This window comes from Alligator mississippiensis, chromosome 2 (assembly GCF_030867095.1).
Source record: "Alligator mississippiensis isolate rAllMis1 chromosome 2, rAllMis1, whole genome shotgun sequence".
NCBI lineage: Eukaryota > Metazoa > Chordata > Crocodylia > Alligatoridae > Alligator > Alligator mississippiensis.
Window position 1 is genome coordinate 258964025 of NC_081825.1, and position 13610 is coordinate 258977634.

Below are 13610 nucleotides of genomic sequence, written 5' to 3' on the forward strand. Positions count from 1 at the left end.
GATCCCCAGAGTCCAGGGGTTTCTTGCACCCCCAAGCCCTCAGGATTGCAGCAGCTGTGATCCCCACAGGATTAGGTCCAACAGCCACCCCCATGTCACTCATCCAGTCTGAGGGACCAAAAGCTTGGGCACCACTGTTTTGGAACATGTCAGCTTTGTGGCTTTAGCATATGTAAACAAAATCTATGACAACTGTGATAAGTGAAATATTTTAATTGTCTCCTGCTTTTCACATCTTTTTTAAGCTCTGTCATGTCTCATGCTTTTGCAGATTTTTGTACATTGTTTTTTCCATATCAGTGTTACAATTTTTCATTAATTGTGCATACTTTTTTCTGTGTTTCTGATGGAATAGAAATTAATATGCTGTCTTATTTGTGTATTTTCTTCCTCCTAAATATTATAAGCAATGTAGATAACTCTTGTGCATAACACTGAAGTTAACTGTTAGCTGTAATCTTGCAGGGGTTAAGAAAGCCTTTATTTTTATTCCAGTTCTTGGTGTTCATTGTACATATTATATGATTATTTTTTTAAAGTAGGTATTATTATTTAATTTAGTACTGTCTTCTGTACTGTAATGTTAAAGGGTTTTTGTTGTTTTTTTACTGTAGTTACAGGTTTCTTCATGATTCTTCAGCCTGATTCAAAGCCTATCAAAATCAATGCAAGTCATCCTGCATTGGGCTTTGGATATAGGCTGCCTGTATATGTGCTACTTTGTGTTCTAATTAGAATGCATTGGAGCAGACTTGATATATCAGCATTGCTGCAGCATCATGTGTATTAAGCCCCCACACATTTTTAAATGGCTGCAGGGCACTTTAACTAAACCTTGTTGAATAAAGTTTAGGTAAAGTGTCTCACAGCCATTTTTAAATTTGCAGGGGCTTAATACACATGATGCTGAGGTGCTTTAACTAAAACAACTGCCTGGGAACCACTCTAATTAAAATGCTCCTGCCCCCTCCACCTCTGAGCATGTGTATAGGCAGCCTATATGACCAGGTTAAAATTTAACTGTATTCATAATATTAACTTCAAAAGGCTTATTCTTCCTGTCATTTTTAGAGCATGATCAAACTGGTCTATTCCTAGTGTCTGATGAAATAGGTTGTCGCCTACAAAAATTCATACTTCTGAACCAGTTAGTCTCCATGGTGCCATGCTACCCTTCCATCTGCCTGACTTCAGACTAACCTGGCTGAACACCTCTGAAAATCATGCAAAATTTGTGAAGTGCAGAAAGAAGTAATATTCCTGTCAGACTGAATTACATATGGGAAATTAAAGCACTAAAAAATTAAGGCCCTGATTCAGAAAATCACTTAATGCTATTCATTCTGATTCATCAAAGCACTGTGACATATGCCAAAATCTTATTGACATTAATGGGAGCAAGTGCTTACATTGTTTGCTGTGTAGAGATGAGCCTAAGCACGGGTTACAATAAAGTTCTTGCTCAAGTACTTTGCAAAATCAGGACCTAAATTTACTTGCCAAGGTTACACTAAATCCATCCTAGGTGTCAGAATTTGAGTTCATTTAGGCTTACTTAAGACATTCTAACTTGGTTCATACATTTACTAGTCTGATTTAGTTTGTGATAGCCTTAGGTTACCCTAATTTTGTGATAGCCTTAGGGAACCCTAATTTTGATTAGTGTCACTTGGGCTTTACTTCAACAAAACATATATATCAATAATTTCCTTAGTAACAGGAGGCAAGTGAATCACTCCACCTACAGTATATTCAAATTGCCACTGTTATATAGGGGCTTCCATCTTTCCAATTGCTCAGTTTTGGATGGGTAAGGGAGTAATACTTGAGCTGTTCTATTTTTTATTTCATTGAACCTTTGAACTGGAGTTGCTAACCAAGGACATTGCCACATTTAAGGTCATCACTTCTGTAAATCCCCTCCATATTGTGAGTAAACATTAGGGCCATGTCCACACGGGTGCAGATGTTTGTTTCTCTGGGAACAAGAAGCAGCAGCACACCTTGTGCCGCTACTACTTGTCCCCAGGGAATGCCTCTGCCACGTACACTCTGGCATGTGGCAGGTTGCCCCATGTACATTTACCTGGGGCCCTAGGGTCTGGGGAAATTGCAGCCATGGTGCTTCTGCAGCTAGGAGCCTGCCAGCAGTCAGAGTGTGGCTCCAGCTGGCTGGGCTCTAATTTTGGTGGCATATGCTGCTGCCATGTGCACCACCTTTTTTTCCATGCAGTTTTTTTTTTAACCCCAGGATTATCCAGGGATAGGATAGTTAGTTAAATACCTGAAATGTTTATATACCAATGTGAGAAGCATAGGAAACAAATGGGAAGAATTTGGGGTCCTAGTACAAGCACAGAATTATGATGCAACTGGGATTATGTAGATGCAGTGGAATAGTTCACATGACTGGGGTACAGTCATGGATAGGCATAGCTTGTTGGAAAAGTTTGGCAAGGGGAAAACTTTGTCATGGTACTAGAGTGACATGAGTGCATAGGGAAAAAATTAGTATAGCCAAGGCATAATTTGATATGAAGATGGCAAGGGACATAAAAGGCAATAAAAAGGGATTCTACAAGTATGTCAAAAGTAAGAGGAAGACCATAGATCCCTTATGGAATGTGGAAGAAGTCTAGTTAGGGATGATACAGAAAAATGAAGTTTCTATCTGTTGTTTAATGAAGGCCTCGTTGTTTAATGGAGGCCTCCTCCTCTTGGTTTGGTGAACTGTAATAGAAACACACGATGGCATCCCCTGCTACTCTTCCTTCTGACCTTTACCCAGAGGCTTTCAAGAGGCCTATCTTCTACTTCGTACTGCACCTCAGAACACATCACTTTTCTATAGCGGGCAATAGCTCCTCTTTTTTTTCCCCTGCCTATCTTTTTTAATGCCTTTTTTACTTCATAAACAGGAGCAGCTACCAGATGATGAGTGCAGCTGGTAGCAAAGATAGGGAAGGAGACAAACAGTGTTGAGTAGTAGAAGAACAGGTTAGGGATTACTTAGAAAAGTTAGAAGCTTTCAAGCCTAAGTCATGCCAGATGGGATGTGCTATAGGGCACTAAGGGAATTGGCTGAGGTAATTGACTATCCTCTTTGAGAACTCATGCAGGCTGGGTGAGCTCTTGGATGACTGGAAAAGATAAATATAGTGCCCATTTTAAGAAAGGGAAGGGGGATTCTGGGAGCTACAAACCAGTCAGCTTGACCTCAATATCTGTAAAGATTGTGGAACAGGATCTATTAGGAAGCATCTAGAGAGAACAAGATCATCAGGAACAGCCAGCATGGATTCACCAAGAGCAAATCATGCCTGACCAACTTGATTTCTTTTTGTGATAAGGTGAAAGATTTTGTGGAAAGGGGATGAGAAGTGGATGTGATATACCTCGACTTCAGCAGTGCTTTTGACACTGTCTTCCATGCCATTCTCATTAACAAAGAAAATAGAGACTAGATGACAGTATTGTAAAGTGGATACATAACTGGCTGAACAGTCAGACTCAACAAGTAGTCCTCAATGGCTCAACGTCTAGTTAAGAGGAGATATCAAGTGACATTCCCCAGAGGTCTGCCCTAGGTCCATGTCTCTAGTGGGTTATGGAATAGAGAAAATCCCACACAATTTACTGATTCGTTTTGATACACTGGCTGGGGGAGTAGTTAGCTGATTGCACAATTTCACAATGATTACACACTTAATTTATACAACACAATTTTATTTTAAAACTCTTTGCTACGTATATAACACTGCTTAGCTTTAAGAAACACCACAAACATTAAGAACACAATAATTACATATATCAGAAACAATGCTCCGAATGCACTTCCTTCCCAAACAATACTATAAGAATTAATATTACAAAAACAACTACAATTACAACTAAAAGCTAAATTTGAATCAATACTATTATTTTTCATATTATACTTACAATCGTAGAATTCCGAGAAGCCAAATACCAAAATATGGTTTCATTCCTCAGTGGTACGATTTAATGGGTTGGCCTCAGTAGTACGGTTCAATGGGCTCGCCTCAGCAATACAATTCAATAGGCTGGCCTCAGCAGTGATAGGACTAAGTCCCCTTCCTTCAGTCCCTTTCAGGTGCTCCGCGGCTTCAGCGTGAACTAAGAGATTCGTGTTCACGGAGAGGGTGGTTCAGGTGATCAGTCTGATCTGGCCTACACTTGCGATTCTTCCTTCGTTGTTCTACAAGTATAGTCACCTCCAAATTGGGACAGTAAGTTACAGTTTTTATTGAGTGAGCTGCCGTCAGTGGGCTCCTCCTACTCAACCTGTCATTACCCCCAAATTTGGGCTTGGATCTTACTCAACAGATTCTTTTGTTAATCATTTTAAATTACCTTTGGGAAACTTCCATATCACTGCAAATGCCCTTTTCTTACCAATCTGGTCAAAAGGCCTTAGGGTTTGATCTCTCGGAACTCAGGATATTTGCTCTCTTTGTAAAAGACTTCTAAAGATAAAATTCAAATTAAGACTTTAAACAAAGTCAGGACCTTTTGCACGTAGTCCCAAAACAATGACTTAGATAAGGAGATAAATCTTATCTTCTTCCTGAAACTGGCTAATGGGCAACCTTTACAAACATTCAAACTATTTCATTCAATATGACAGTCCAGTATCCTTTAATATCTTCATTAGTGATTTGGATGATGGGGTTGAATGTATGCTTAGAAAACTTGCAGATGACACCAAGTTGGGTAGAATTGTGGGTATTCTGGAGGTAGGGTTAGGATCCAGAATGACTTGGATAGACTGGAAAAATGGTCCACAACCAATCTGTTGAGACTCAACAAGAACAAGTGCAAAGTCCTGCACTTGGGACAGAATATTTGCATGCACAAATACAGATTGGGAAATGACTGGCTGGGCTGCAGTACTGCAGAGAAGCATGGGGTTACGATAGACCATAAGCTCAATATAAGCCAACAGCATGTTCTCATTGCAAATAAATTAAACAGCATCCTGGGTTATATTAACAGGAATGCCTCTTGCAAATTGAGGGAAGTGATTCTTCTGCTGTATTCAACACTGGTAAGGCCTCACCTGGAGTATTATGTCCAGGTTCAATCCCCACACTTCAAGAAGGATGTAGACAGTTTGGAAAGAGTCCCGTGCAGAACAGCAGAATGATTAGGAGTTTGGGAGGTATGCCTTATGGGGAAAAGCTGAAAACACTAAGGCTCTTTAGTCTGGGGAAGAGAAGACTGAGGTGGGATTTGATTACAGTCTTCAAATACCTTATGGGCGTTTAGAGAGCATGGACATGGACATCTCTTTGGGGCTGTATAGGACAGGACTGGGAGTGATGGACTCAACCTTCAGCAGAAGAAATTTATCTTGGATATTAGAATGAACTTTCTGACTGAGAGTGGTCAAGCATTGGAACATGTTGCTAGAGGTAGCTAGGGGTATTAAACTCATTTGGCTCCATGGGCTGGTTGAATGGTACTGGGCTTGTTCATGAGCTAGATGAATGGTGCGGGATGGATTAGGCCAACAGACTCTCTCCCCACCCCAGCATGCCAGATTCAGTGCATGCGATGCCTACTTTAGACAGTCCTGGACCTGCAGTACATATGTCTGCTCTCGCTAGCCTGACAGGTGGCTCCACTCAGGACTCAGGAGCAGTATTCGGGGCCAGATGGTAGGACTTCATGGGTCAGATCTGACCTGAATATCATGTCTTTGACGGTCCTGACTTAGAGAAATTGTGGATTCTTCATTCTTGGAAGTTTACAAGAGCAGATTAAACAGACACTTGGCTGAGATGATTTAGTCAGGGGTGATTCTTCCTTGAGCAGGGGGCTGGACTAGATGATCTTGTGAGATCACTTCTAACCCTACTTCCCTATGACCCTATGAAAGTATAAATGAAACATTCTGGTTGAAGCTAACAATTTTTTTTTCAGTTTGTGGTAGAGGCAGAGGTGAAGAAATGTGACAATTATTCCTTAGCCATTTCTAAGCATACATCCAGAGTCCCCTAGTGTGCCCTGAGGCACCCAAAGGTGTGCACTCAATATTAATGTGGCATCTGCTGAGGCAGTGATTGAAGTGTTCTTTCCTGCTGTCCAGGTGCCCCATGTATGACTTCATGAGCCAGGGGAGGAGAGGGTGGGTAGGGTCGCTGATGGTGAAGGGATGAGATGAGGATTCCTTTGACCTTGATGCTGAGAGCCCCAGGAGTATTCTCTCCATTCTTCATTATTCTAGGCAGACTGAAATTGCAGAAGACTCTGGCATCCTGGACACTGCCTGCCTGGCTGATGTTGATATGGGTGAAGTGGTCACAGAAGTCCACAATGCTTTGCAGCATGATAGAGAAAAAGCCCTTGTAGTTCATGAACTCTTTGGCACCCTGGGGTAGGCAGAGGATGGTGAAGTAGGTGCCATTTATAGCTCCAACATAGTCCACCTGGTGGAATCTAGTGATGACCTCCTGTGGGTTGGTGAATATAGGTCTAGCCTCTTTAGTCTCTTGTCATATGGAAGCCCCTCCATATCACTTGCTGCACTTTTCTGTACCTACTCTAAGTCTTCTATATTCTTTCTGAGGTGTGGGGACCAAGACTGGGCACAGTATTCAAAGTGTGGATACACCATGGATTTATAAAGGGGCATAATGATACTTTCTGCTTTGTTTACAAATTCCATCTTAATAATTCCTAACATTTCATTTGCCTTTTTGATGGCTGCTGAGCACTGGGAGGCATGAGCTTTTGTAGGGAATAACCTGCTTCATCAGATGCTATGAAATCCATAGACATGTAAGTAGGAATAAAACAAAAAGTGAGAATTCTATAAAACTATTTGGGAATATACTACAGGGTTTTAAAATGTATATTCTGCTTGTGCTTCCAATTATATAAATGTGTTACATTTAATTCAAACAAGTATGTCCTTTCCTTAGGCTTGTGAAGCTTTTAGCATTGCTGTCAAAGTGTATTCAGTTTATCCTGATGCTTTTTATCAGCGAGGACTGTGCAGAATGCAACTCAAACAAACTAAGTGCATCCAAGATTTCAATCGAGCACTTGCCATTAATCCAGCACATTTCCAGGTAATGCAGAAATTACAGTTTGTTTTTGTGCAAGCTTTTAAAGAATTCGAAATTCTTTCACAGATACGTTTGAGTGATATGGGACCAATCTACTGCTTACATTTCCCTGAAAATTATGTCTCCCATTTATTGATCATATTTAGTTTTCTTAGCTGCTTCAACCAGAGTAATTGTTACCATTTGGAGGCTTTGTTTAACTTCCCTCAGGGTGGGTGCATCTACATGTGCTATTAATGTGTAGCAACAAACTCTGGCATATATTTCACTGTAGTTTATTGCTCCCAGGTGCCATGTTTACATGTGCATCTAGAACCACAGCATCTGGAGCCAGGTCGGAGCAGCCCCAGCTACAGTCTGGGGGTTGGCCTGCCAGCCTGGGGCTGCTCTGCCCCAGCTCAATGTGCTGCAGAGGGGATGGCTGGGGCCCAAGGGTGCTCCAGTGTAAGGCTAGCTGGCAGGCAGCCTCTGCACTGGAGCACCCTCATGCCCCAACCAGTCCCATCAGCATCTACATGTCCATTGCTGCAGAGTAAAAAAAAAATCCACCTCAGCATAGTACTTGTATTTACAAGTACTAACCTGTGGTGGAGTTAATTAGTTTACTCTGTCCTGATAACACTGCATGTATAGACACTGAGACATTTACTGCAGAGCTAATTAGACAACTGCAGGAAATGTCTTGTGTAGACACGCCCTGTATGTGCACAGCATCGTGATTTCCTTAAGAACAGGTAATTATTCAGGGTACAAGTTTGGAGGAGACTTGCAGAGAGATCTTGTACATTATTTTGTGGTGTTACATCAAATAGGTACTATTTCATTATGAGGAGGTGATGAATTCGTGAAATTCCAGGACACGTTTTACATCAGATTATAATGATTTCTAAATTATCAGATTATGTTTTGAAACAGCTTGAAAACAGGTTGCATATCATTGGGATGTTTCTGTTCTAAGGCCTGTTTATTTTGTGTTCTTTCTTTTGATATTTTTTTTTGTATTCAGCATATTTGTTTCCTGTATTTGGGTTCATATTTTCATAGTTGGTAGGGTCGGAAGGGACCTAAGCAGGTCATCAAGTTCGACCCCCTGCCATGGGCAGGAAAGAATGCGGGGGTCAAACGACCCCAGCTAGGTGATTGTCTGGCCGCCTTTTGAAGATCCCCAGGGTAGGAGCGAGCACCACTTCCCTAGGAAGTTGGTTCCTAGCTGCCCTGACTGTGAAGTAGTGGCTCCTGATGTCTAGCCTGAACCTACTCTCAGTCAGCTTATGCCCACTATTCCTTGTAACTCCTGCTAGTGCTTGGGCGAACAGGGACTCTCCCATTGCCTGCTGGTCTCCCTTGGCAAGTTTGTAGGTGGCCACCAGATCCCCTCTCAGCCTTCTTTTGTGTAGGCTGAACAGGTTCAGGTCCCATAGTCTCTCCTCCATAGGGCCTACCCTGCTGCCCCCTGATCATGTGAGTGGTCCTCCTCTGGACCCTCTCTATGCTATCCACATCCCTCCTGAAGTGCAGTGCCTAGAACTGGACACAGTACTCCAACTGTGGCCTGACCAGTGTCGCATAGAGGGGGAGGATCACCTCCTTGGACGTGCTCACGATGTATCTATGGATGCATGACAAGGTGTGGTTAGCCTTCCTGACTGCGTCCCCACATTGGTGGCCCATGTTCATCTTGGAATCAATAGCGACTCCAAGATCCTTTTCTGCCTCTGTGCTGACAAGAAGGGAGTTCCCCAGCCTGTAGGTATGTTGCTGGTTTTTCCTCCCCAGATGTGATACCTTGCACTTGTCCATATTGAAATCCATCCTATTCTCATCTGCCCACCTCTGTAACCTGTCCAGATCTAGTTGTAGCCTGTCCCTCTCTTCTAGTGTGCTCACTTCTCCCCACAGTGGTGATAATGGGTGTTTGGTTATAATGGGTTATAAGTTCTTTCATGTTTCAATATTCATGTTATTTTCTATAATTGTATCTAAGGTCACCTATTTTAATTTAATTTGATTTTTTCCCTATACTGAGTGTTTCTAAAACTTCTAAATTCTAAAAATATTTTTTCTTATCTTTATACAATTGTTGTTCATTATATAATGTCAGGCTTTTTAGCACCACTTTGCAATATGTTTTTGTGTTCATCTCTAAAGGCATATTTAAGCCGTGCTGCTTACTATGGTAGTAAGGGAAGGTACTCCAAAGCAATTCTGAACTGTAATGAGGCCATACGAATTCATCCTAAGAGCGTGAGAGCCTATCTCTACAGAGGAACTTTGAAATATCATAATAAGGTAGGAATGTGCATTACTCTTATTTTTTTGGATGAGGTACGTGAAATATTTTTGTTGCCTTACCCACAGGTGGAGAGGCAAAAGCTGGGGGATTGAGCCACCACTGGAGGTGGGCAGTTCCATCTAGGTAATATGATTCCACTTTTTCCTTGCTCAGTGGAAGACACTTTGGAGGGTGCAGATTCTTGTATAGAGTGGAAAAGTTGCTGCATTTATCTGGCTATATCCCTCTAACACCCATGGAAGGAGCTCTTATAAGTAACACTGATTAACCTTAGACCTATAAAATTTACTATTCAGATTTGAAAATGATATAAAATAAGATATAATAAAATAAAAGGATCAAAAGCAGGGCTTACAGGGGCGGGTAATTTTGGGCAAAGGGCCGCTTACCGAGTTTTGGCAAGCCATCGAGGGCTGCGTGACAGGCAGCCAAGGTCAGATAAATATTAACTTTCTAAATTTTTTAGGGGCCCCGTGGGCCGAATAGAATGGCCTGGCGGGCCGCATCCGGCCCCTGGGACTCATTTTGCCCACCCCTGGCATAGGAAAATGTATCAAGGTCACATTAAGGTCTGACTAAATAATACAGCCTTCTGGGTGAAAAAAGAAAACAGTAGTAATGTTCAGTCAACCAGTCTTTGCCCAATAAAAACTCCTGTAGAAATACTATCTAAGGGAAGATTGCATTTACTGGCCCATAGTGAATATTGAAAAGCTGTGATATGAGAGTGCCTTCCAGTACTGTTGACGAGACAAGAACTGTAAAACTATGCAGTCAGATTTTACACTAGTGTTGTCCCCAAAGGACAGTGAGTTCGTGCCTGGTGCGCTTGTGCCAATAAACACACAGGGGTGAAGGATCCAACTTAATCTTTATTTCTGCGCAGAAAACGGTGCTTGGCAATCGTTCGCAAAGCAACCACCCCCACCCAAGTGGGCATTAGCCTTATATAGCCTCTTCTAGCCTTACATGCTATGCAGTTACTATAGGTTGCCCCTTTTGGTCCATGTGCACTTCACCCTAGCTACAGACCCCTCCCTAGTCAGTTTGAACTTGCCTTCGTGACAGTGTAATTTGCTGATGTGGCACCAGTTATTCAGCAAGCTCAGCCAGTAACCCCCCTTTCCAGCCCCTTAGGGACCTTGCTGATATGGCTTTCCCTCTAGCAAGGCCAGCAATTAAGCAACTAGGCAACAAGCGATCTCCCCCAGCCTAAACAACCTACTCGATGCCCTTGGTTAGATAAAATACTTTTTCAAAACATACAGCTGTTCCCGAAGTATAAAAAAAACCTATAAAAGTTTCAGGGGTACTCATCACTAGCACGTTCAACACAGTATATATGATGCTTCCAATTATAGTTAGACTCCATGCTTTTTATTTGCAGACTTATAAAAATTCCATTGAAGACCTTACCAAAGCTATCGACTTGGACAAAACCTGCATTTTGGCATATTTTAACAGAGCAATCTGTTATCACCATATAAAGGACTTCCGAAAGGTATAATATCCTATTCAAGAGTACTTGATTTTACAATTGCTAATTACTGCTAATAAAGATTAATAGCACTCACTGATGTTTTAAATAGCTTCTTCTATTGTTATGTCCTTTAGGAAATAGATTTTCAAAAACTTGCATTTTCTCCATAAATATTTAAGCAGTCATTTTGCAGACAAGCAAGTATAGATCAGGGGTTGGCAATTATTTTGGCCACAGGGCCACATAGGGAGATTTCATGAGCTGTCGTGGGCTGGGTCTCCCCAACTCTGCCGCAGCTCAACAAAATTCCTTAAGTAGAGGGCAACACGTGTGTGTGTGTGTGTGTGTGTGTGTGTGTGTGTGTGTGTGTGTGTGTGTGTGTGGGCGCGCGCTCCCCAGGGACTCCCTCACCCATTCCTATACTGCAGCAAGCTCTGATTTCTGTCCCCTTCCCCCAGAGCTGCAGGAAGCCCTGATCCCCATGTGCTGGGAGCTGTAGCAATCCCCGATTCTCCCCTGCCAGGAGCTGCAGCAAGCCCTGATTTCCCACCCCCAGAGCTGCAGCAAGCCTCAGTTTCCCCCCACACCCTGACCCAGAGCTGCAGCAAGATTCCCCCCTGCCCAGAGCTATAGCAAGCCCTGACCCCCTGCTCCCAAACCAGAGCTGCAGCAAGCACTGATCCTCTACCCTGCCCCCCAACCTGGAGCTGCAGGAAGCCCCGATTTTGCACCATCCCCCCAGTTTGGAGCTGCAGCAAGCCCTGATCCCCACCCCGATGATGCAGTAAGCCCTGATTTCTCCCTCCCCCCCTGCCCACTCCATACCCAGAGCTACAGCAAGCCCTGATCACCACCTGAATCCAGAACACACTGGCTACATCCCCAGCTTACGCCAGCACCTGCCCAGTGTGTAGGAAGCAGCCACAGGTGGGCATCGGTGTCAGCTGTGGAAATAGCAGGCAGGTTCTGGATGGCAGTCAGGGCATCTGCTCGGGTCCATAGCTGATGCTGCTGTGTTAGTGCTGGGTGGAACCTGGCCCATCTGCCTGGCACTATGCGGCAGCTGGAGCCATGAGCTGCCCATGGAACGGATCTCACAAGTTTCATTTTCTAGCTGTTTGCCCGTGGGCTGGATACAATCAGTTGGTAGGCCGGATCTGACCCATGGGACTTATTTTGCCCACCCCTGGTATATATTCTTGTAAAGGCCATGATTGTAGTCCATGAAGGACAAGTCAAATCTGAGCCTGTAGCGATACAAGTGAGTTACATTGCCATAACTTTAACCCTGGATGAATTTATTGTTAGATTCAATATTGTTGAATACAACTTTGATATATTCATAAATTGATGCACTTCCATTTTGTGTGTTCATGTCACTACTTTCTGCTATGACTTAGTTAATAAATCTAGTATCCTGGCATTCCAGTATTCTTTATATTTAATTATGAGACTTCATTTAAAATGACTCAATTTTATACCATATTAGAAATGCTTGATGCATTGAAAATAAGGTTAAAAATTAAAATACAACTTAAACAAGAATATGGAAAACAGAAATTCAATACAGATGAAGTAAGTTCTATTTTTAAATCTGAAATTGATGCAATCCCAACACAAATGTAATTCTAAATAGTACTGATTTTGTCTGTAATTTATGTACTACTGCACTCTGCAAATAGGAGTTTATATGACAAATAAAGGGAACAGAGAGCACTGTAAGGGAAAGGACATGCATATTAATACTATCCTATAATACTGCGCTATTTAGCGCCCAATCCTGAAAACATTTGGATTGTGCTTAATTTTAAATGGTTGAAGAGTCATGTTACAATAGGTAGAACGACTTGGTTAGTTATAAGGCATGTTCATAGATATTCTGGGGAATTGGGCTTTAACATTGTATATTTCTGAATTAAATTACTGCTTTTAAATTTTTTCTCCTAAATGCTTGTAGGCTTTGAAAGATTATGGAATACTGCTACTTTCTGAGTCAAGTAAGGAAATTGTTTTGAAAGTGTTAGTTAATCGTGGACTGCTCTATATGGAACTAGAGGACTACTCTAATGCATTAGAGGTATACAATTCTAAATTTCATGATACTTCTATTACATTAGTATGGATGGCATGAAGAGTAATGTACATGTTTTGCTTTATTTCTTAAGTTCTATGGGTCTAATTGTCCTTTAGCCTTTATTACCTATCCGGCAGTTTAAAAGGACCTGCAAGTGGGAGAAAAGTACAGTTGCATCACCCTTCCCTGCCATTACGTTGCTGTAATGGTATAAAAGGGCCTGAGTGTCAATGAGAACTGGGCTCAAAATGTGAGAGCTATGCATAAATTAAAAAATGAGGGCTTGATTTTGCCACTGACTTGCACCCTGATTAATCATTTATGTTAGTGCAAAGTTAGTATAAATTCATACCATCAACATAAATGAACAGAAAATTCTGATTAGATTGTTTTGCATCCATAGGTCAGACATCCTGTTTCTTAGCTGGGAATTCTGCTTATAGAACTGTAGCAATCTGAGACCTAGACTTCTTGATAACTTGATAATTCATAGATTCATAGACGCTAGGGTCGGAAGGGACCTCAACAGATCATCGAGTCCAACCCCATACCCAGGGCAGGAAAGAGTGCTGGGGTCAGATGACCCCAGCCAGATGCCTATCCAGCCTTCTCTTAAAGACTCCCAAGGCAGGGGAGAGCACCATCTTCCTTGGAAGCCCATTCCAAATTTTG

The 13610-nt window shown here is 42.2% G+C and overlaps 1 protein-coding gene across 5 annotated transcripts in view; it reads left to right on the top strand.

Annotated features, from left to right (window-relative positions):
• TTC6 (tetratricopeptide repeat domain 6) overlaps positions 1 to 13610 on the top strand; it is a 122452-nt gene that overhangs the window by 85093 nt on the left and 23749 nt on the right. For all 5 annotated transcript variants that reach the window (XM_059723065.1, XM_059723069.1, XM_059723067.1 and 2 more), the window contains 4 exons: positions 6945 to 7094; positions 9240 to 9380; positions 10772 to 10885; positions 12822 to 12941. In XM_059723065.1, coding sequence (XP_059579048.1) covers positions 6945 to 7094; positions 9240 to 9380; positions 10772 to 10885; positions 12822 to 12941 — 525 coding nt within the window. The remainder of the gene's footprint in view (positions 1 to 6944; positions 7095 to 9239; positions 9381 to 10771; positions 10886 to 12821; positions 12942 to 13610) is intronic.